This window comes from Lepidochelys kempii, chromosome 15, assembly GCF_965140285.1.
Source record: "Lepidochelys kempii isolate rLepKem1 chromosome 15, rLepKem1.hap1, whole genome shotgun sequence".
Classification (NCBI taxonomy): domain Eukaryota; kingdom Metazoa; phylum Chordata; order Testudines; family Cheloniidae; genus Lepidochelys; species Lepidochelys kempii.
Window position 1 is genome coordinate 12,486,109 of NC_136394.1, and position 23,373 is coordinate 12,509,481.

At 45.3% G+C, this 23,373-nt stretch overlaps 1 protein-coding gene and 1 non-coding gene across 3 annotated transcripts in view; both read left to right on the forward strand.

Moving 5' to 3' along the window:
• The first annotated feature begins 301 nt into the window (after window positions 1–301).
• BCR (BCR activator of RhoGEF and GTPase) overlaps window positions 302–23,373 on the forward strand; it is a 133,889-nt gene continuing 110,817 nt past the window's right edge. For both annotated transcript variants that reach the window (XM_073313721.2, XM_073313722.2), the window contains exon 1: window positions 302–2,011. In XM_073313721.2, the coding sequence (XP_073169822.1) occupies window positions 496–2,011 (1,516 nt within the window). In that variant the 5' untranslated portion in view covers window positions 302–495. The remainder of the gene's footprint in view (window positions 2,012–23,373) is intronic.
• Window positions 6,449–6,577, forward strand: LOC140899027 (U6atac minor spliceosomal RNA). Its single transcript, XR_012155194.1, has one exon. It is a non-coding gene; the product is annotated as a U6atac minor spliceosomal RNA (small nuclear RNA).

Sequence of the window (23,373 nt, forward strand, 5' to 3'; positions counted from 1 at the left end):
GGCAGCACAATAGCCCGGGAGGAGGGAGCGCGCAACGCGGAGCCAGGACCGAGCGGCGGGGCTCTCCATTGCCCCGCACATCCCTGCCGCCGAGCGCAGCTGCGCCAGGTCCTCGGCCCCCCGCCCGGGGCAGCGGGGGTGGGTGAGATTCACCTTCCCTCCCTCCCACCTCCGCTCCTTTGTCCACGCTGCCTCGGAAGGGCTCCGGCTTGCTGGGTCGGGGGCATTGTTATCTTTGGGCATGCGGGGGGCGAAGTAGGGGGTGTTTGCGGGGTCGGAAGCAGGAGGGGAGGGGAGGAGAGGGGACGTTCTCGGACACAGGACCACCGGGCTTTACCTCCCTGGTTTACCTTCATGCGTGGACTGGGGAAAAGATCCATTCCGTGAGTGTGAACCTGTCTCTGGCCGTTCTGTGAAAACGCTCCATGTGAAATTCAGCGGGCGGATTCTCTCCACCTCCTGTTCCCCCATCGTGATCTTTTCCCTGGATGCAAAATGGTGGACCCAGTGGGGTTTGTGGAGGCTTGGAAAGCCCAGTTTGCAGACTCCGAGCCTCCTAAGATGGAGCTGAAATCTGTGGGAGATATTGAGCAGGAGCTGGAGATGTGCAAAGCCTCTATCCGGAGGCTGGAGATGGAGGTCAACAAGGAGAGGTTCCGTATGATTTACCTGCAGACTCTCTTGGCAAAGGAGAAGAAGAGCTATGACCGACAGAGGTGGGGTTTCAAGAGGATTTCCCAGCTGCCTGAAGGGGATGCAGAGCTGCACAACCAGGACCCACATGATCACCAAAGCACCGAGCAAGGGGATCCAGAAAAAAACAGACCCCACCACGGAGAGGAGAAGTTCAAGCCAAGGATACCTTCTCTGAGGAAGCTGTCTGCCCAGAGCGATGGGTCGGACCTGTTGCCCTTGGAGAGCCCCCAGCATGGGGAAGGGGAGCAAGACAGGTGTAAATACTACAGTGAAGAGAAACTGAAGAGAGTGGCAGAAGATATGGAGAATCGCTGTGATATGGATGGATCCCCTTCAAAGCACAGGCCCTCTTCCACCCGCAGGCTGGTGGGCTCCACTGAGAAAGAGGGGTCCTTTGAGCCCCTTGCTAAGGACAAAGGGAACGCAACCAGTGTGGCAGCACTCAGGTCCAACTTTGAGAGGATTAAAAAGGTTAATTCGCATTGTTCTGGTGATAGCAAGGATGCTGCTGAGAAGCCCTTCTATGTGAACATGGAGTACCACCATGAGAAGGGTTTAGTGAAGGTCAATGATAAAGAAGTTTCTGATAAAATAAGCTCCCTTGGTAGCCAAGCCATGCAGATGGAACGCAAAAAATCCTTGCACTCCCTCCCGTCTAATGTGGTACCCAGCTTTAATGAGTTCCAGAGGCCGGCCTACCGGGGAAGGTCTTCTGAGAGCAGCTTTGGCTATGATGGAGAATATGAGGATGCTGAACTGAACCCCAGGTTTCTGAAAGACAACCTAATAAATGTCAATGGAGGCAATCGACCCCCTTGGCAACCAATGGACTTTCAGCCCTACCAAAGCATCTATGTGGGTGGGATGATGGGGGAAGGAGAAAGCAAAGGACCCGTACTGCGGAATCAGAGTGCCTCTGATCAGGAAAAGCATCTTACATGGCCCAGGAGGTCTTATTCCCCAAGGAGTTTTGAGGACATTGGGGGAGGGTATACTCCAGATTGTAGCTCAAATGAGAACCTCACATCCAGTGAGGAAGATTTCTCTTCAGGGCAGTCTAGCCATGTTTCCCCCAGCCCCACCACTTACCGCATGTATCGGGAGAAAAGCCGTTCTCCGTCCCAAAATTCTCAACAATCCTTCGACAGCAGCAGCCCACCAACACCCCAGTCTCAAAAGCGGCCCAGGCAACAGCCAGTCATTGTGTCTGAAGCCACTATTGTGGGAGTACGGAAAACGGGACAGATCTGGCCAAATGATGGAGATATGCCATCTGGGAGAGGTCCTCAGGACAGCTGTTTCCATGGAGATGCAGGTGTGTACATCTTGTTTAAACAGGGGTTTGGTTAATTCACATGTTCGTGTCCACATGTGGGGAAGGAAGGGTGCTTTGGGTTGACCACACAAAGGGAGGCAACGGTCTAAAAAGAGAACCCGGGCTATAACTCAAAGCTGCCCTGATCTGGGGTTGACCTCATAGGCTAAAACTCAAGCTTGGGGTAGTTAGACTTCTTGGAATGAAAGATTTGGTTCCCAGGAAGGCTGACAACTCTGCATCATTCTGGAGGTAATAAATTGGGGTCCATGCAATTTATTTCATGTGTTTAAGACTTTATATAAACCAGTGCCTTGAGTGAAGCTCCTCTGACCCCTTTTTATAAAGATAGAAGTTTGTCCTAGTGTCCTTTGCCAATATTTCCCTTCCTTCTGCTATTGTGCTGTATAGTGGTTGAACTGCATCCCATAGCTGCATGGGGTGCATGTCAGTGATGCTGTAACCTGGCATTGTTACCCCAGGGCTTTACCAATAGAAATGCTGCTCCCTCATTTCTGTTTTCCTGCCCATTGGTATTTGGGGACCTGAGACATCATTCTGTCTGCTGTATCATCCTTTAATTATTACACAAGCTAAAGGAATGATAATCCAGCCCTTCCCCTGTGTTTTATTGTGTTTTTAAATGAGTGAGGTTCATGGGATGTTAGGAAGCCCTAGATGATGCCTTATGTGAGATTGGTTAGTTTAGCTTTATCAGACCCAAAACAGAAATGGATTGTTTTGAGAAGGGAGGGGCATGTTTGAACCCATTCCTACATTTATGTATTCAGGGCTGCATCTGACTGAATTTGATGAAATAAGGAAACACTGGGACCATGTTCAGAGTTGGGTCTGGATGAGTAGAAATTAACAGTTAATTACATTGTTTGATTTAAAGGGATATGCTGGATTTTATGTAGACATTTGAACTCCTTGTCATTATGCATTGCAATAGCAGCTAACCTCTTCCTTTGACTCATTTAGCCTTCCAACGTTTAAAGGGAAAGAAATGAAGTGGTTTTCAGGAGTGAAGAAATCCCTGAGATAGGTTTAACAGAGTCCAATCATTCTCTGAGTTTGTATGTAATCTTAATCTCCGTCTCTCTCTTTTTAAGTCAATATTTTAATAAGGGATTAACTCAGATGTCTGCAAACAGGATTGAATTCCTGTAGTAGTGGTGGATTCAAAGCTTTGAAGAGGTTCAAAGAGGGAGGTCTATCAAGGATGTTTTCATTGTCTCAAGTTGCTCTAGTTCTCAGAGTGAGTGATTTAAATGGAAGGAGATCTCCCTGCTGCTTGTTGGAGGCATGTATTTGGGTGAGCATTTGGCTGGAAGGTTTCACAGATACAGTTTCAACCCCCATGAAATTGGAGTTCCATTGTTGTGTTAGTGAAAGGCTGTTCTGTATAAATGTCTGTTTACTAAAAATGAAAGCTGCTTGAGCATTCCAAACCTTGGCACCTTGTCCTTGCAGCAACCCCTTCCTTATCAGATTATATATACATATGCGCTGTCTGTTCCATGACTTCTGTGCTCTCCCTTGGTCTTGTGTGTTCTTATGGGATGTAGATGAGAAGCAGAGGGAGGTTGGATCCAATGCTGGTTTAAACTGAGCTGCAGCCATCTGTCTCTGCTCTTTTTGTTTACTGATGTGCTTTAGATGACTGGGGAGCCTTCTAGCTGTTGCAATTTTCCAGAAAGGAACAATGGGGAGAAAACAACAACGGTGGATAAAGCTTGTTCTCCAAGGCAGATTTTGCCTGCTAGATTGGGCTTCCTGAAAGGCAGTGATCTGATTTTATTTTAAATACTGCTGGATAAGTGAAATACATTATGTGCGAACGTATGTTAACAAAAGAGCCTGCTGGCATCTGAGATCCCCAAACCAACTCCTGGTTTGCAGCCCAATGATTTGTTCCTGGTTATGACCAGAGAACTGCAGACACATGACCAGGTATATTTTACCTCCCTGCTTTCTCCAGCCTAGGGGATAACATAAGCTGGTTTTGTAGGGGTGGCTGTTTACAATTGTCTAAACCTGGTAAGTAGTGGCTACTTTCTACTCTACTGCAAAAAAAAAGGATTCTATGTCCACAAGACAACTACGTTTCTTGTTCACTGCTGTTCATTTCCATTATAAGTCATTCTGCAGGCATGCTGAATGGGATTTTTTCTTATGCTTAGGAAGGTGTATATTTGAGCCTAAGCAAACTGACAGAGTCCTGACTTCATAAAACAAACACAAACCAAAGGTGTAAGAGGCATCATGTGGTGTTCCATATATGGCCTGATAGGGACTATCCTCCACTCTACATGTTATAAGAAAAGGAGTACTTGTGGCACCTTAGAGACTACATGTTGTGAAACTATCTCTTTGCTTCAGCCAGCCTGCACTGTATCTGTGCTTGAGCCATGCCACTGCTAGTCCTGCCAATCTTCCCTGAAGCTGTTTGAACAGGATGTGCAGGTCTAGGTCACCGCAGGTTCTGTTCAGCCTTAATGGTAATTAGTGTCAAGTTGGACTTGTCCTACGGTATTTGGCTCCTTCATGCATCCAGATTTCATATATTTCCTGGCTTTACATTCTGTGGGTGAATCTTTTTTCAGGACTTTGGTTCATGCTAACACTGAACTGAACCAGGCATATAGACGTGTGCTATGCACACTTCCTCTGTGGGTCTGCCAGTGTATCTTCATGCTAGCCAGCAAACACCTGCTGCGTCAGTCCTAGGCCTCTCGCGCAGAGGCTGCCAGTCATGCCAAACCATGTGTTAGTTCTATGATGTGGATGGGGACTAGGGTGAGATCACTAAACGCTCTCACTTGGGAGTTAAGCCAAGTTTTAAACCTAGATTTCCAGAAATGAGAGGTGTCTAGAATTCTAACAGCAGACCCAGGTAGTGGGGACTCAGCTCCTTTCTGAATGGCTGTAGGGGGGATGCTGCTCCGTGAGTGTGGGCATTTTAATAACTATTTGTAAAATTTCATAAACAACTTTCATCCAACATCTTGCATCCTCAGGTGAATTATGCAACACTTATAATTATTTCATGTAATGTGAGTGGAGGGGGAAAAGTCTTAACATAGTTTAAAAGCTCTCAGATTTATCACAATTATTTGTATGGAGAATGATAACACATTTTCTAATGGATTTTATTTCTTTTTTTCTATCTGCTGTTGCAAATAACCCCATGGTGCTCCCTGCACGTAATTAAGGGGGAAAAGTAATGTAGGGACCTCTATGAAATGGAGAGGTCTCGTTGTGACCTTGGTCAGTTCAGTTTTTAAAATAGTCTCCCTCTCTTTTAGCTACTGATCACACCAAAATTGTAGCTTGTGTTTATATTTCCAGCTCAGCAGGATGTGGAAGTCTGACGGATGCTTGCTCTGTGAATGAGATGATCTGTGCCCTCATGCTGAAGAGCAAGAAACCCCACATCTAGAGTCTGGTTAGTAGGTAGCCTGCCTGGGTCCTAAGTGCAGTTTACATTCTCCACAAAGGCAGTATTTGTCTACAAAGCTCTTTCCTGTGAATACCCTTGTGGCGGTGGAGACTTCTGTCCACCTGGGAGAGTTGAACAAAGCTCTCCTCAGAGTTCTGCCAATGGCACCCCAGAAGGTTAGCAGGAACCAGTGTTGCTCAATTTGGGAATAGGATTTGTATGTCATTTTACTCCATTGGTAATAAGTTTGTAGACCCCTGGTCAGCTCATGGGCAGGGTTTAATAATGCTTATTTTTGTATCTCCGCTAGCACAGAAAGTCAGAGTGCCTCTTCCTGGAGCAGTGCATATAATCAGGCTATGGATGGAGAAAAGTACTCTGAAATGGATCCATGCAAACAGAATGCTTGGCTCAAAACTCAATTTAGGTCCCTTTGGAACAGAATAGCTTTGTAAAGCGTATGCCCAGTCAGGGACCTAGATTCTTCAGTTACAAATGCCTAGCTAGATAGTCAAGCATGTAAGTCCCTGGCTATTAGCAGTATTGGTTTAAAGGTCATTACTGATACCGTTTCAGTGTGCAGCCCAGACAAAGTACAATATAGAGGACAGGGGAGGGAGAGTGTTGTCTGGTGGTTACAACAGGGGATCAGGAGCTATGTTTCCTAAATTCTTTTCCTGACCATACCTCACTTCTCTGCTGTGTGATCTTAGGCCAGTCTCTTGCCCTTGTTATCCCTCAGTTTCCCTGCTAAATTGGGTGCAATGATGCTTAGCCACCTCCCATGGATTTTAGGATGCTTTGTTTCTAAAGTGCTTTGCTATTCCACAGCAATGTAAACAGTGACTGTCAGTGAGGCAGATGCTGTGCCTTTGTCACTGTTTAGAAACAGCACTCTACTATGAGCAGCTAAAATGGGATTTTATCTGCTGCACTTTCCTTCTACTCTTGGGAACCTCAAACCTAGGAAATTCCATAAAGTGCATTTCGCCCTCCTTCTCTCAAGGAGAGAAGGTTAGTACTCCCCTTGATAAGGATGGAAGAGATCCTAGTGGCCTTTACAACACGCATATGGTTAAGGCATTGCCACTTACTTTGTGGCATCTAAGTCTAGGGCTGTTGGCTGTAGCTCCTGGCTGTTGGTCTGTCAGTGGCTCGCTCCGTCAAGAATGAGGCTTGGATCTAGTCTCTGACATTTGTCTGTAGTTCATTTTGCTATTTTCTTTTTTTTAAGCCTTTCTCTGTTATAACCCAGCCCCCTCTTTAATCCTTTTCAGTACCAGGCAGCGGATTTTCTAGGCACACTAATGACAATACACTGTCCTAAATGGCCCCCTCAGTGCTTTCCAGAGATTGTTTGTTCTTGACATTATTTAGCTGCTTATTATATTGCCCCCCTTCCCAGAGTGCGTGAGCGGAACGCCCTCTTCTTCCCCCACCAGCTCTGATGAAAGAGCTGAAGCTCGTTGCTGATGGCCCTGCTAATGTGATTGAGCATGACCTCTCCTCCTTCCTGTGCACCCTCTTTCTCCTGCAAGTGGATGCAGACTCTCAGTTGTGGCCCTGCACAGTATTCAGAACAGGGAGATGCAGATAAACCGTTTTTTCTCCAGCTCGCTGTGTACTCTGGTTTGTTTTGTTTCCAGTTGGGCCTGGCTATACCCAAAGGACAAGCAGGCTGCAAACCAACCAGTATGGTAGTTGTGTCTGTTGTGAGGATGCTGTTGTCACCATCCTGCTCCATGACAGCAGAGGGCCTTCCTATAGTGTATAATGTAGAAGCAACAGAAATAGGACTAGCTTCCCCATTGGTGGAGAAGAGAGGAGAGAGATGACTAATAATAAACCTGGGGGAGGTGGGGGTCACTTGCCTACCCTGCCTCTGCACGGAATAGCAGTGGCCATTCACTGTGCACTTGTCCATGGCTCAAGCTAGTGCTGCCAGCATTTCCCTCCTGCCATTTGACTGAAGTAGAACATTTATTTCATGTGCAGTTATGTGAATATGTAAAGTGATTGCTTTTCAGACTTTTACCAGCTCCCTACAGAGAGCACCTTACCATTCACAGAAATGCAGCCACTTGAGTATAGGTCACGGCAGCTATAGAACAATGCCAGCTAAACTACGCCCACGGGTGTAAGGCAGGAAGCAAAGATAATAAGAATTTGCCAACGTTGAGGGGTGGGGTGAGGTAATGTCTTTACTTTTGGAATGTGCTGTGCTTGTGGATGACATGCATGGGGGAGATGGATAGATTTGGGGGCAAAAGATGTCTTACTCAAGTGAAGTGACAGGAATTTTTAAGGAGGCCCAAGTTGAAAGATGGCCAGCATGCTGACCAAATGCTCCCAGTTCTTGCAAGAAGTAATGTAGGCTCTTTAATTATCATTAATTAATTATCCAAGCTACAGTTTTGAACCTCAGCTGAAAGACAGGCCAGCAAAGAAGCCTTTGTGAGTTTGAGACCCGGTAACATGCTTCTGACTTCAGAGTCGAGCACTGTGGTGCACTGTAAGCCTAACAGAGTCCTGTCCCTTTTCCCAGCCCACTGGGGATAATCAGTCACAATGCCCGAGGCAAAAGGGGCCAGTGCTTTGCCTTCAAGGAATTTTGGAGGTCAGTCCATAAAGGTTAATGAGGTAAGACTTGGCAAACTGGCCGTCGGAGGACTAATGCTTTGTTTCAGTTACCACAGGAAAACCTATCCGATTGTGGAGCAGAGGCACAGCTTTCGTGAAGCCACCTTTCCCCCAGAGAAACTAAGACCAGGGCAGCAGGTTGTTTGACTTTCTCCTTTTAGTGTGCTTCACCCACCCAGATAAGCATGAAAGAACTATAAGGGCCTGATTCTGCTCTTACTGTGCTGAAAATTCATTGACTTCAGTGGAGTTACGTCTGTTTCTTGCTGGTACACGTGAGAAAAGAAACAGGTTTTTAGTGCTATATCGTGATTCAGCCAGTGGACCACAAACATTGTCAGAGAGAGAGGGAGTTTGACTGCACATTTTGATATCTAGACTCCTGAGTGTCTTGGCTGGGTGTGTGCAGTGTATGAAGGAAGTCCTCTCAAAGCAGAAATCAAATTCTTGAGATACAAAGCAGTTTTTAGCCAGCGCACCAATTGTAAGGTGTATTATTTTTCTGCCCTGATTTTTAAATTTTAAATTGTGTAATTTACAGAGGGCTGGGATTGTTGTACATTGTAAATAAATCCTTGAACATCAAAGCTTCTGTAAATGCTGAGGCGGGGCTTTGTAATCCGTAACATCCTAAAATTTGTTTTGAATTACAGTGTGCGTATTTTAAGCACTAAAACTGTCATCTGTACAGAGCTGATGCGGGGTGCTCCAGTCACAGTATTTGTATGTGGTTTGCATATCTGTTCTAAGAAAAGGAGTACTTGTGGCACCTTAGAGACTAACCAATTTATTTGAGCATGAGCTTTCGTGAGCTACAGCTCACTTCATCGGATGCATGCCGTGGAAACGTTTCCACGGCATGCATCCGATGAAGTGAGCTGTAGCTCACGAAAGCTCATGCTCAAATAAATTGGTTAGTCTCTAAGGTGCCACAAGTACTCCTTTTCTTTTTGCGAATACAGACTAACACGGCTGTTACTCTGAAACATATCTGTTCTAGTTACTAAAATAATAGTTTCTCTCCCCTTACTCCCCTCCTCCTTTCAAACTTATACAACTCAAACCCTCTATTTAACTAGGCAACGGAACAAGATCAGAATCTCCTTTATCTGAGAGGAAACCCAATGTAAATGTGGCAGCTGGGGCTGGATTGCCTCATGGTCATATGGTTACCTGTCAAATGTGAGTCCATGGTGGCCATACTGTCTGAATGAGCTTTATCAGTGCTGCACATTCACTTTTATATCTGCTAATATTTTTGAACGGTACATGTTGGTATAACAGTCTCTGATGGGGATCTCTGTATTTGCTACCAGCAAATCTAGCATAGCCTACAAAATAAACTGCTATTCTAGTGGCCACTTTTTTTTTGCATCCTAATCCCTACTGCATCTTTCAAAGAAAGAAACCTCTTATGGTGTTATACCAAAATCAACAGTGTTTCTCTGCATGTCACTCCAGATTGTAGTGTGGCAAGGACCCAAGGTGCTTATAGATTGGACTGTGCTTGTAGGAAAGTAGTAGCTGTAGCATATAGCACTGTGTGGATCAAATATTTTTTATCCTGTAATTCCAAACCTATGGGATAGTGGGTTGCAGACGTATCTTAATAATGGACAGCCCGTGTGTTTGGACTCTATAAACTTAGTGCATTTCTATCTCTGTGTGTGGTGTCTGGGAACACAAGAACTGCACAGGCTTGGGACCTTATGCCTGCTGTTGACCCCCAAAAGACTTAATATCGTAGAACAGGATTCTGATCCGCCTCACCTAGCTCTGAAATGCAGCTACATCTGAGATGGGTTGTGACAGCCATTGTAATGGCACCAGTAATTTGCTGCACAGCATTTTTAGGACAAGGAAGACACTCTGAGTTTCACTGCCTGAGAGTCAGCTGGGTGAGAATGCCCTGTGGGAGCCTGCAGCGAAAGAGGGCTCTTGTTGTTAGAACACGGCCTTAACAGTTCAAAATCCAGTCCCCAAATCATTTTCAAGTATGGACAGTGACAGCCGCACGCTCTGTGAAAATGGGCCAGGAGCATCCCCGTGTAATCTGTTTTGAAGAAAATACACTTAAGTTCCCTGAGCATTGGGCTTCAAACATGCGCCCAAGACAGTGAAAACTGAGTATTACTGGTCTGTTTGCACAATATGCATTTCCAATAACATGGAGTGAACTGTATCTGCTACAGTTTGGACTAAAGTCGGCAGGAACTATATATTTTTTCGGTGCGTTCACCCAGGAAGGTAATAATGACTCATCAGCATGGCTGGTGTCAGCTTCCTATGCTCTGAGACTAGATTATGATGCTCTGAATAAGGCAAGAGAAGGAAGAGTTTGTGAGTATGTTACCTTCCAACTGCCTCTTAGTTTAGAGCCACATGACATCCATATCCCACCAATCTGATATTTCTGTTTTGGTCCTACAAATTATTCACAGTAGACAATGCTGAAATATGAACATATAAAGTTACAAAAAATAAGATGCTAAGGAAATTTATTGCACATTGTCTGAGGCTTCCTATGCTATTTTTTGGTGCCCTTCATTTTGTGACACACACACACACACACACACACACACACATATTGTGTATCTCTTTTAGATCCTGATAGGTTGTGAGCTTTGGCTTGGGAGTTCCCTGCCCACATTCTCATGTCTTTTGTGACCACTTGCTTCATGTTCCCCTAAGATCATCCCTGGACTGAAGTTTAACAGGGAGGAAGTCAACATTTTCACATGCCTTGGAGTCTTGCAGTGTCATGTTATTGTCCTTGTTTCAGGGAATCTTGGTATTTGGATGAATTTTCTGCTGGTTGCACTAGTTACTTGTATGGATTTGTGGGTTAGTCAGTAAAAGAACATCTTGTTAATCATCGTAGCAGATCTCCAGTCTGAGCCTAACTGGCTGCTAGCAAGCTTGATGCTTAAACTTAGTAGTGATTAAAAGCTGTTTTATGAAGGGGTTGTGCAGTCTGCGTGACTTCAGGATGATTGCTGTCATGGGAAGGGTGGAGACCACGGGCATGGAGCAACACAATTGAAGTGTGTTGCTTTTAAGGCTATTAAGAGCTGATAAGTAAAATCTCTGAGTTATTCTTTCAGTAAAAAGAAGAGTGAACTCTTATGCCACCAGAGCAGAGGCAGTGGATGACTTGTACTTCCAGTTGGGTGGGAGTACTCTCTTGGTCTTGTAGTAAAGAGCCAGCCTGTGAATTCTGCTCTCAATCAGAATCGGACGAAATTTGGCATCTTTATCCTTTCTGTTTCTCTCAAGATGTTTACGAACAGCAATGGCTTTCTTTTGTTTACGACTGAAGCTGTAGTAGGATGGAAATATATTCTTCAGCCCTGGGACATACGTGTTGCTCAGGAACAGAGAGCTCTCACTAGAGAGATCAAAGCAAAGTTATCCCAAAAGGATTTCTAACAGTGGAGTGAATTACTTTGCTTTTTTGTGTGCAAGGGAATGGTGTGGCACGGAGCAGAAAGGAGATGATTTCTGCTAGTCGGGGGGGGGGGGGGGGGTTTGCAGAAAAGAATTCTATTAACATTGTGGCTCAAAAAAATATGGATCACGTAATCTAGTAATCAAACTCAGTATCGAAGCATAGTGGGAGGGGGAGGAGAGAAGGGTATACTTAGCGGAGTCTGGGTACTGCCTCAGTGGGAAGCTCAGAGCTCCCTCCTAATTGGATACAGGAGGAGGGGGGCATGCAACTTTGCCATCCTAGGTGCTGGGCTGGAGACTCTCTCTCTGTCATCTCCCATTTCGCTCCCTCCTACCCCCTCCACCACACTCATGCATGAGGGATCTCAATGGAATGTCCCTTAACCATGTTAGAAGGAAAGTGTTTATACTTCATTGCCTATAGTGCATACTCTGCTGTGCACAGGGTAAAGCACTGATAATGCTGCAATGCTCTGCTCTTCCTCATACAAGTGTATCTAGGACCTCAGAGCTCTGCTTCCTGCTTTGCCTTTGAATTTCAGGGAGATCGCTGAGCTGCAAGGCTGGCCGCACTCCCTGATTTGACTTGCCAGGGTGAGCAGGAAAGTGGAATTTTAAGCTCATCTTTTCCTAACATGGGGCTCTTCTTAATTTAACACTCGGATGGCAGCTGGGTTCTGTTCCTTGCACATCTAGGAGCTCTGCTGCTTCATGACTTTGGATTATGGCATGTTCCAGAGCAGTGTCTTGCACTCTTCCCTCCTTCCCAAAGGGAGGTTTCTCCAAGTGTGGAATCCCTTGCTGCTAGCTAATCATTATGTGGTGTCCGGAGAGGGGAAAGGATAAGAATTCCCTAATGCTGGGAAGCTGCTTTTAGCGCAGTTCTAGGTTTTTGGTCTGTCTGTTGCCTGGAGGAAGCTAAACTGCGGCCCACAAGAACAAGGTGACATAGGCGCATCATCTCCCTGAATATGCTGGGAAACTGCAGTGATTTTTTTGTAGGGAGATCCCATGCACGAACCTGCCACTCTGACCCCCTCAAATCTGAATTTATGCTCAGCCTCCACATTTAGTCGAATATGTTTACCTTAGTGACTTGATGGCCCATACATGCAATAAAACTCAGAACACTTAGCCACATGCTCAGTATTGCTTACCATTGAACCTTTTCAAAAACCTGAAGCTGTCTGGGTGAAAACCCACCCAGATGTGTTTTGTATTAAGCAGATTTAACAAAGCTGCTGGATTGCAGTAAGGTGATCCAAGTGTGAATGGCTACTGTTACCTGTAGGTAGTGTCAAGTCCAGGCATTGATGATTCAGGCTTCTAAAATAATCCTCCAGCAGGTATATATTTTCCAACAATATTACATAAGGCTTTATCTACTCTGTAACTATAAAAGTGTCCGGAGAACAGGTTACAACCTAGTTGTCTCCTGACCTGGTCACGATGTGGTTAAAAGAAAAGGAGGACTTGTGGCACCTTTAGAGACTAACAACCACAAGTCCTCCTTTTCTTTTTGCAGATACAGACTAACATGGCTGCTACTCTGAAATGTGGTTAAAAGTTGTAGTGTAGATGGGCACTAACCTTGTCTCCACACCCAGGCTAATGCACTGGACAGTCCAAGTCTTAATGCAGTTACTGAACCTGTCTATGCTACAACTTCAAACCATAGTGTTAACTGGGTTATGGGCTAGCTGTTTTGTAAATAGGTCTTCTGACTTGGTTAGAGTGTAAATGCAGACAGCACCTTAGATCCACAGGGTTAGTATTCTTGTATCTATGCTCAGATATTCCCTTTGAATGTGTTCCAATCCTCATGAATTCTGAGCTGCAGTGGGGAATTTCACAGGGATGCCTGAGGTTGCACTAGAAGGACAGTTTGGAAAGCTGATTCCTGTGCTAAAGTCCAAGAGAGCCTCCCAGTGCCCCCCAAAATAAGGCACATTTAGAAGAAACAGCTGCGTGGATCCATCCTTATGAGGCCAGGCAGGATTGATTCTATGGGTCAAGTATAAGGAAGCCTCTTAAAATGCATCTGGACCAGGTGTGGGCTATTGAAGGGTGGCCTTGGAAAGGAGGTTTATATTTGATGTGTGTTCTCAACCTGTGGGTCATGAACAGGAGTCGGGGATTCGCAACCACCACAGCCTTCCCATCTTGCTAAATGGGATGAGATTCTTGACTAAATCATGACTAGATGGGGTGGAGTTTCCAGAAGGGTCCCAGTATGGATGAGGGTGACCCAGTGCAGCCTCTGCTGTACGGGAACAATTGGAGAAAACAATAGGGATTGTTCTTATGTTTGCAGGTATTATTATTTTTGTTAGTTAACACATTTACACATGCTGATGGTCACCCCAACTGAGTCCCTTTTGAAGGGCAGGGGCATGTACTAAACATCTGCTCACTACGGGCTGGGAAGGATCCCGCAGTGACTTCAGTCAGCTTTGGCTCAGCCTCAGAGCGATAACTAGGAGTTTCTGTATACCTGCCTGAGGTTGCAAAGTGAGATGCTGGGCTTGATGTTTAACTCCTAAGCCTGTGTGTTTCTAACAAACAGCACCCCACCCCCCAAAAACCAACAACGGTGTTCATTCTACTTGTTTGTAAATGGTTTAAAAGTGGAGAGCCTGGTTTGCATCCGTATCACCCAATTTCAAAAGCCATGTTACAGCCACTATGTTGGAAGTAGTAGCATAGACAGGTATCTGAGCCCTGCTAGGCAGGCAGTTTCAAACACGTTCTTGATGTAATGTTTCTCTGCCTGTCTGAGAACTGTGCTGAGTGCTCACGTGCATTTGCTCTGGGTACTATGGAAACGCCAACCCAGTTTGGAAAGCATTTTTTGCTAACACTTGTCAGCATACATCTCTACCAACAAATATCTTGAGGCTGACAAAAAAAAGTCGATGTGCTCACAAACATACAGAGTTGTTCATACAACTCTTTCAACATGCTTCTCTAATTGGCTTAATCTTGAGATGTCATTTGAACTTTTAATAGATTAAAAAAATTTTAAAGTACACTTTACTTATATAAGGAGAGCTATGTTTCTGTATTTTGAATTAAACTATATTGTCTAAGAATAAAACAAGACACCATCTAACCTGTAAGCTGGATGGTGTTTAGGCAACATGCTCTAGACATGTTCTAACATTGTTTGGTCTTAATTTGTTTTGATGTGACTGACTGTGTTATAAGCATGTTAAGCTAATGCCCTCACTCTGCCCTTGACCAGCCAACCCCTACATGTTTGAGCCCTGACCTTTAAATAACATGGGATCATCTCATCTCACCCACTCAGGCAAAACTAATCCATGTTATAACATGGCTAGTGTGCTGCTGTTGTTAAGTGTGATGTTTAAACACAGTAAAATTTATACTGCAGATAGGACCGAAGTAACTCAAGTTTTAGTCCCCATCTCCAGCTTTATTACCTATTATGGTCTGGGTTTTCCCACTTCATGTCACTTTGCTTTATTATCTGCTGTGTAAACAAGCTCCATATATGCTTTGAGAGTGAGCAAAAAACAACTACTACAAAACAAAGCAGTCAAGACCAGGGTGGGAACTTCAGAAGTTTGTTCGATTTCCATGTGTTCGTGTTTCATACTATTCACTGTGCAGATGTACAGTGTTACACCTTTTAAAGTTGCTCATTTTTAAACTATTTCAAAGTATTTTAGTTTGCTATTATTATAATAACCCAGAGCTAGGTTGGCATTAAAATCTGTTTCCTTACTGAATTTGTTTTCTCCTCTTATATAGGGTTAATCATAGATTACTTTTTTTAAAAAGAGCATATGAGCTATCTCCTTTTGTTCTTTGTTTTTTTACATTGGATGGGGTAGGGAAATAGACATAGTTGCACAGACTATGGAAACATACAAGGAAAAAATTAGGTCAAATTTTGTTACCTCCAACCTTGAAGGAATCTCTTCTAAAATAATTTCTAGCTTGTGTGTAGTGCTTTTCATCCCAAAGTGCTTTAGAGATCGGTAGGTCAGTATCGTTATCTCCATTTTACAGATGGGTAAGCTGAGGCCCAGAAACCTGCTCAGGGTCAACCCACAGCCGAGTAGGAGAACTGGGAATGAAACCTTGGTCTCCTGAACTGTAGTATAGTGCACTTTCTGTGGGTCACACTGCCTTCCAGTGGAAAAGCTTGTCTACAGCTATGTGATTACAAATAAATTACAAAGCCCTCTCATCGTTTTGACATAAAAAAATTGTCAAAAATGATGATCCCTGGCTTTTGGTGATTCTAATAGCTGTTGCAGACAGGGGATGGGTAGCTCTAGTCTGTGATAGAAAGCCATATTGGCACTCATCTCTGGTAGTTAGTTTCTGTAGAATGGAAGCTTTAGTTTTTTGTGTTTTAAACAAAGTAAACTTAAGGCCTGTTCCACTGGGGTTCCTGCCAGGGTTACAACTGTGTAGGTTGGGCCTTTGTTTCTAGCTCTTCTATAGCAAAGAAAACTGTCACAAATAATTGCAGAACTGCTTCTGCGGAGAAATAATAGCTCTGAAAGGTATGAACTGTGCCTCATCTCTGTTAGCACCAGCTCCCTTCGCAGTCTCTCTGCTGCAGCCTCATTCCTTCTGCTTTCCATTTTCTTCTTGTCTCTCCTTCCCTCTGCTATCTATTCCTAAATCCACGTGCTTATTAATTGATCCCTGTACCTTCTTCCCCTCAATGTGTCCCCCCCACTAAATAATTAAAAACAAAAATGCAAAACTCACATGGCATTTGCTACCCATCCGTCTAGTTGTTCTGCTCGGATGTTGCATCTCTTTCCCTCCCACCCTTTGTCTCTCTTATTTCGTTTAGACTGTACAGTCTTTGAGGCAGGGACTTTCTTTGATTACATGTTTGTACAGGTCCCAGCATCAGTGAGCCCAATATGGGACCATTAGGTGCTACTGGGTGTGCTAATAACGGGGGTGTTGACTTTCCATAATGATGACTCTCTCTCATATTCACATATATTTGTAAAACTTTGTTAACAATTTCATGGCTGATCATCCAATTTCTGTGGAGGAGATTTGGGGTGAAATTTGGAGCAGAGTATCCTTTCTGCAGTCAGACCCCTGCTTATAATGGCTTGATTGCAGGTGTAAGGGGTGGAAATGTATGTCAGTAGTTGTTCAGGTTTTATAGATGATTAAATAGAATCCACCTATGTATCATTTTGTCTAGTATCAGTTACAACCTTCAAGGGAAAAACAAGTTTCTGGGTCAGCTCAGAGCATCATTAAAAGACAGACCAGGTGGTATTCCCAAACCCATGTGACGGACTCTTCTTTCTCAGCTACCCATTGAAGTATTTTTATAATTTTTTTTTATTACATCAGCAATATTGTGTTGGGTGTCTGTGTCCAACAGAGGCTGGGACAGAGGATGCAATTATCCCTCTCTTCCAAGAATAGAAAGACCTCTGGCTCCTGCTTGAAAACTGCTTGGGTCAATAAACCATCTGGAAGGAGAGCTTGGGGTGGATGCTAGATCAGCACCACCTTACGAGGAGACTGGATCACCTTGGAAAATCTGATTAGGTAGGTCTTCTTGGCTAACTTATACTCTGTGTCTGTGTGTCTAGAAGAGGGGAGGGTGGTGAGGAGTAGGACTTGCTTTATTTTTATCATTTGATGTAATTGCTGTAATAAGCACTCGGCTGCAGCATTCTGTCCCCCATAGCTGCACAGTACATGGACAGTTTCCTTAGTTGAGCATTTTCATGCCGAGACCATTGCCAGACCCTCCTTCGTGGTTTTTTGGGGAAAGACAGAATTTTACCCTCCTGACCCAAAAATGCAAATAATCCTTAACAGCAGCATCGCTCGTCTGATATACTGGTTTTAAAGTGAGGAGGGGAACCACAGATGTTCAGCAAAAGTAATTGTGAAGAAATTTTAAAAGCCTTCTGTTGCTCTGCCTGTCCCTTTAAAACATCCCTGCTTTCAGTCTACCTCTGTCTGCCTCACTCAGGTCGTTTCCATGACTCTGTCAAGATAAACAGTTCCATTCTGTGGACCCTGAGGACACAGATATTTGTGATCTGTTCTGCTTTGTCTTGCTATATGCCTAATGTAATAGTAGCCAGGTGCTGGGTTCTTGGCTTTTAATATGTCCTCTGCAGGGGCGGCGAGTTACATGGGCTCATGGTGCCTGGGCTCCACCAATATTCAGGGCCCGGGGGCCTGGCTCCACCAATGTTTGGGACCGGGTCTCTCCCCTGCCCTCGCTTGCTGCCCCCACTTGCTGCCCCGGAGCCTGCAGCTCAGGCTGACTCTGCTCTGCTGGCTTCCAGCATCAACTGCTGCCGCAGGGTCCTAGTGCCCCCCGTCACTGGGCCAGGGCAGGCTGCCCTTCTGCCTGAACCCTGAGCCTCTCCAATGCCCCAAACCCCTCATCCCCAGCCCCAGACAGAGCCATCATCCCCCTCGCACCATAACCCTCTGCCCCAGTCCCACAGCCCTCATCCCTGTACCCCCTCCTATCCCCAAACTCCATCCCAGAGCCTGCACCCCTCACCCCCTCCTGCCCACCTCTCCCAGCCCGGAGCCTGTCCCCAAACTCCCTCCCAGAGCCTGCACCCCAGCCCTCTGCATTCTCTCCCAGAGCCTGCACCCCCACCCCTTGCCCCAGCCTGGAACCTGCACCCAAACTTCATCCCAGAGCCTGCACCCCTCCCCCACACAAACACCCTCCCAGAGCCTGCACCCTGAACCCCTCCTGCACCCTAATCCCCAGTCCCAGTCCAGGACCTGCACCTGAGACCTCCTCCCCCACACCCAAACTCCCTCCCAGAGCCTTAGGCAGGTGGGGGGGCGGGTTCTGGGCACCACCAACATTTCTATAAACCTGCCACCCCTGGTCTTCTGCTCTTTCTGTTCCCTGCCTGGTCTACCAACATGGAAAACAATGCCCCATCCTGTTGACTCATTGTGCCCAGAACCCTCCTCCATTCCTGAAATAGGATTAATATTGGAGGCAGTTCTAACATAAAGATGGGGCACTTTTTTTCCCTTCCCTTTTTACATAGCTTGTTTCTACTTATGCTGGGCTTGAGAATCCTGTTTCCCATATGCTGTTGCCTGGGGCTGTCTGCCACAGGCTCATTCCCTTATCTGGTATTCTCTTAAAGGGCTTTTGCAACCAATACAGCTGTTGTAGGAAAAAAAACATGTATGCAGAATGATCCTTTTAACAGGTTTATTTTTATTCTGTATCAGGTGCTTAAGTGGATTTTGCTTCATTTAGAATTTCCTAGAAGATGAATCCAAGTGGAATCTGCTGCTGTCAGGTCCTCTCAGGTCATGTCTCAGCACACACATAATGTGTGAACCCAGGAACTGCTGTGCTGTGCTCAGGGCAGGGGCAGAAGGGGAGGGCTCATCATTATTTAGAGGTAGATGCAGGAAGTAGTGAGCTGTTTACCATGAATACCATGCTGTTGGCTGCGTGTGCGGCTTTCAGGTCAGACTTTGAGGTCCTGGTTGCTCTGCTAGGACTTTAAAAATGCTATGTCTTTTTTCATAAGAATGTGGGTTTGTCCTTGTGCTGTGTGTTGTGAAGGCACAACATGAGGGAGCGGCAAGCTCTGGTTGCTCACTCCGGAGGTGGCTGCATGTCAGTGGTGCTTTACTTATGTATATACCCTATTTTGTTTTGGAATCAAAGGACTGAATCAAGAGACATGTCAGATATTAACAAATTAATTGGTTTTAAAAATACACCTCCTTTCCTGCTGACAGAGGTAAACAGGACCCTGGCCCTTACCATCAACGTGTGATGCAGACCTGTTGTAATGTCACACTTTTTGAGCTCTTGCAAACAAGTGTATCCTGCAAAATGCTAGAGCTGGCAAGGAACTAGTCAGCAAGTTGACTGGGAAGGAACAGTACAACCTTGAGCAAAGCACTTTGGAATGTAGCAGGTTCCTGATAAGAGGAACTGGGTGGGCGAGTCTTTTGCAAGTTGTAGTTCCACGGAAGGGCTGTGTTTCTAGGGAAGCATAGCACTCTCCTTTTTAAAACTTTGGTTGAAGAACTGTGAACACGCTGAGCTGTGTGGGATTTGTGGGAAGATTTTGCTGACCCCTTATGAGCTAGATGAAGGATTTTTATCTACAGTTGATGTTACAGAACTTTACATTTTTTTATTGGCTTTAAAAGGGCAAATAAAATCATCCTATGTTGATGTAATGCATGTGTGAGGGAGGAAAAAACAAGTCAGTCTGAGAAGGAGCTTTTCCATACAGGAAAGGAAGAAGACAGTATATAAAATTGATTTTGGGGGGGAGGGAGGGAGTCTTCCCTGTCACAAAATAAGAACAGGTAGCACTAACAACACTTGCCAGGACCTATACATGCCTTAGAAAGGCTAATTAATTAAGCTTCACAGCCTTCCTATGAGGCAGGCATTATTTACATTTTAGAGAGTGGGGAACAGAATGAAGGAGACCGGAATTAAACACATTCCAGTTTTCCTGTGCTACAGGATTGACTTCCAGATTAACCGGCTCTTCTTATTTACATTTCTCCAAACGCAGACTTGCCTGTTGTTCTTGGTGCTTAAGAAGTTGCATTTACAGCAAAGGTCAGTTGCATTTAAGCCTGAGTTAACTTGTCAGGATTCTCCCTGCCAAAACTCCCCTGAAATTTAGAAAGTCCCCAATTAGGCCTTGTTAATGTTCATTCTTACGTGATCAATGAGGTCATGGCATGGCATGTTCAGTCAGCCAGGGAGTGCAACTGTACTGTGAGAACAAATGGGGTGGTTCTCAAACCGACCCATCTCTTCCACCTTGGCTGAGTATCATAATTTATTGCAGCAGCACCAGTCCTGGACCAGGGCCCCATTGTGCTAAGTGCTGTACAAACACAGAACAGAACAAGAAGACTGTTCCCCCTCTGCAGAATTTAAAATCTAATAAGGGTACATCCAGTTCTCTTCTCGCTTTGACCTGAGTGACCCTACAGTCTGTCACTTGCTCTCTCCCACATGGGCATCCTGACCACTAGGAAACCTTGAGAACCACAGACTGACACTAATCATTATGGTGCCTCTCCTGGGCTGAAAACACCAATTGTGTAGGACTCCCCTTCGTGTGCTAGGTGATGCAGCCATTCTTGGCAAAGGCACTGGTGACACCCAGTTACTTTCTAATGCTACCTACACAAGGAACAGGCTGATATTGGCCATGGAGAAATTGCTTCCACTTTCAGCATCAGCACCTCTCCTCCCCCACCTCTGCCGAGCACTCTGACACTTCATTGTGCACCTTACCTCTAACCCAGGGGTTCTCAAACTGGGGGTCAGGAGGTTATTACATGGGGGATCGCGAGCTGTCCGCCTCCACCCCAAATCCCACTTTGCCTCCAGCATTTATAATGGTGTTTGAATATATTAAAAAAGTGTTTTTAATTTATAAGGGGGGGGTCGCACTCAGAGGCTTGCTATGTGAAAGGGGTCACCAGTACAAAAGTTTGAGAACCTCTGCTCTAACCTCTGCCATGGCAAACAGTACCTGTCTCTTAGCCATACCTCCATCTCCTCTCCTCTGGACTGCTGCAATTCACTTGTTTTGAGGTTCCCTAAGACTAAACCTACTGCTGCACTATCCCTGGAAATGGAAACGCATCCACTTCTACGCTGGCCCCAGTCATTAGACTCCATACCAAATCCCCCTCCTGCTATTCAAGATCTTGATACGCTTACTTGCTCTCCTTGCCATTCAATCTCCTCACTTCCAATTCTCCTGCTTCCGCCCTACACCCTCTCCAAATCCCGAACATCTTTCTTCCTGGCCCTGTCTCTTCTCCTATGCTGACCCCCACTCTGTGCCTAACTTACCACCTCCTTCCTTTCAGATCCCTTTTTCAAGGCCCATCTGTGTGACTCTTATCCCTCTGTCTAATAAAAACAATTAAATTCTGCTCATTTTCTGGGTCTCTCTGTCCCTGAGCTCACTCACTGTCCCTAAAACTGATTTTTTTTTAGCTGACCTTCACCCCCTGTTCCACAGCATGCTGGAGATGCTGCTGGTATGGTGTTAGAATCTGCATAGTTCATGCTTTGAGACGGCACAAGATAGTGATACTCTTAGGAACTTTGCTGTACAAAAGATTGAATTCTGCGAGGAAGAGCCACTGCACCATGATGGCTGTAATAAGGTTGCCCTTCACTTGTTCCCAGACAGCCGTCCCTGTGGGCCGCCACACCCGAGTCCACATTGTGGAAGAGTCGATCAAACGAGGGAATACAACACTTGGCAAGAAGCAAAACCACCCGCTTGCCTGTGCAGGTTTGTGAGATTGCTGTGGAGAAAGACATAAACTTATTAAAGAGGTGGCTTGTGGCTGGGCTCCTTGAGTCTGCTGCCAGCTTAGTGCCTGGAAATACATTATAAACATAGCGCCTGATTCTCCTCCTGCTCACATCAGCAACTCCATTAATTTCAGTGGCGTTACTCCTGACTCTTAGCAGCGTGTGAGAGAGGGGGCAGAACTGGGCCCACACTCTTCACAAAGCTGCTGACTAGAAGGTGTTCTGAAGAGGGTGTCTTGCCCTTGCCCCCTCCATCTGACCTAACGGGCCCAGTGGCATCCCAGCTGCAAGAGGTGCTCAGAGGGCTATCCGAACAGTTGTTCATTTTGTCCCAGGATGAACTAGCTGTGGAGCGTATGCGGCTGTCAGCAGCCAAGATGAATGGACTGCTTGTTTGCTCCATTCAGAAATCCCTGGTCTTCAGGGGAGGTCAGAGCCAGGATATGTGCTGGAGGAGAAGCTTTGCTTACAGAGAGCCTGCTTTGGGAGTGTGTGTGTAATAGGGTGCAGGAAGCTGGAGGCAGAGATGAGAAAACATTTAATCCCTCATTTGCTGAGCCATAAAGGTTTGTGTGGTATCAGGCTGTCCCTGTGCTTCCCTCCTGCTTTAATGACTGTGATGATGACTGACAAATGGAGGAGGCAGAGCAGTGAAAACAGGAAACATAATCCCTCAAAAATAATCTATTGCGAAAGGGAAGGGAGAGATCATAAAAGCAGGCTGGTCCTTTAATTATGGGCCTGCTTGTATGGAGGTGGTGACTTAGCATAAGGCACCACCTGTGTTCTCCATGGGGCTAGTGCAGCATCCTTTGTTCTCTGTGGGGTCTCTCCATGGTGGAAGTGTCTTATGGTGGAAATCACGTTCCTTGGTGTGGGGCCACTGCTAACCACAGACTTTAAGAGTGATTTGAACTTTAGAGGTGTGGGATAGGACATAAATGATCTGGAAAAGGGGGTAAACAGTGAGGTGACGACATTTGCAAGTGATAGCTATCTTGAGTAATTTTGTAAGTCCAAAGCTGACTGCAAAAAGTTACAAAGAAATCTCCGTGAATAGTGTGACTGGGCAACACAAAGGCAGATGAAATTCAGTGTTGATAAATGCAAAGTAATGCACAGTGGAAAACATAATCCAAACTATACTTACAAAATGACGGGGTCTAAATTAGCCATTACCATTCAAGAAAGAGAACTTGGAGTCATTGTTGATAGCTCTCTGAAAACATCCGCCCAATGTGCAGCAGCAGTCAAAAAAGCTAATAATGTTAGGAACGATTAGGAAAGGGATAGGTAATAAGACAGACAACATCGTAATGACACTATATAAATCCATGGTACGCTCAGATGCATGCAATTCTGGTTGCCCAATCCCAAAAAAGATATATGAGACTTGGAAAAGGTACAGAGAAAGGCAGCAAAAATGATTAAGGGTATGGAACAGCTTCCATATGAGGAAAGATTAAAAAGACTAGGACTATTTATCTT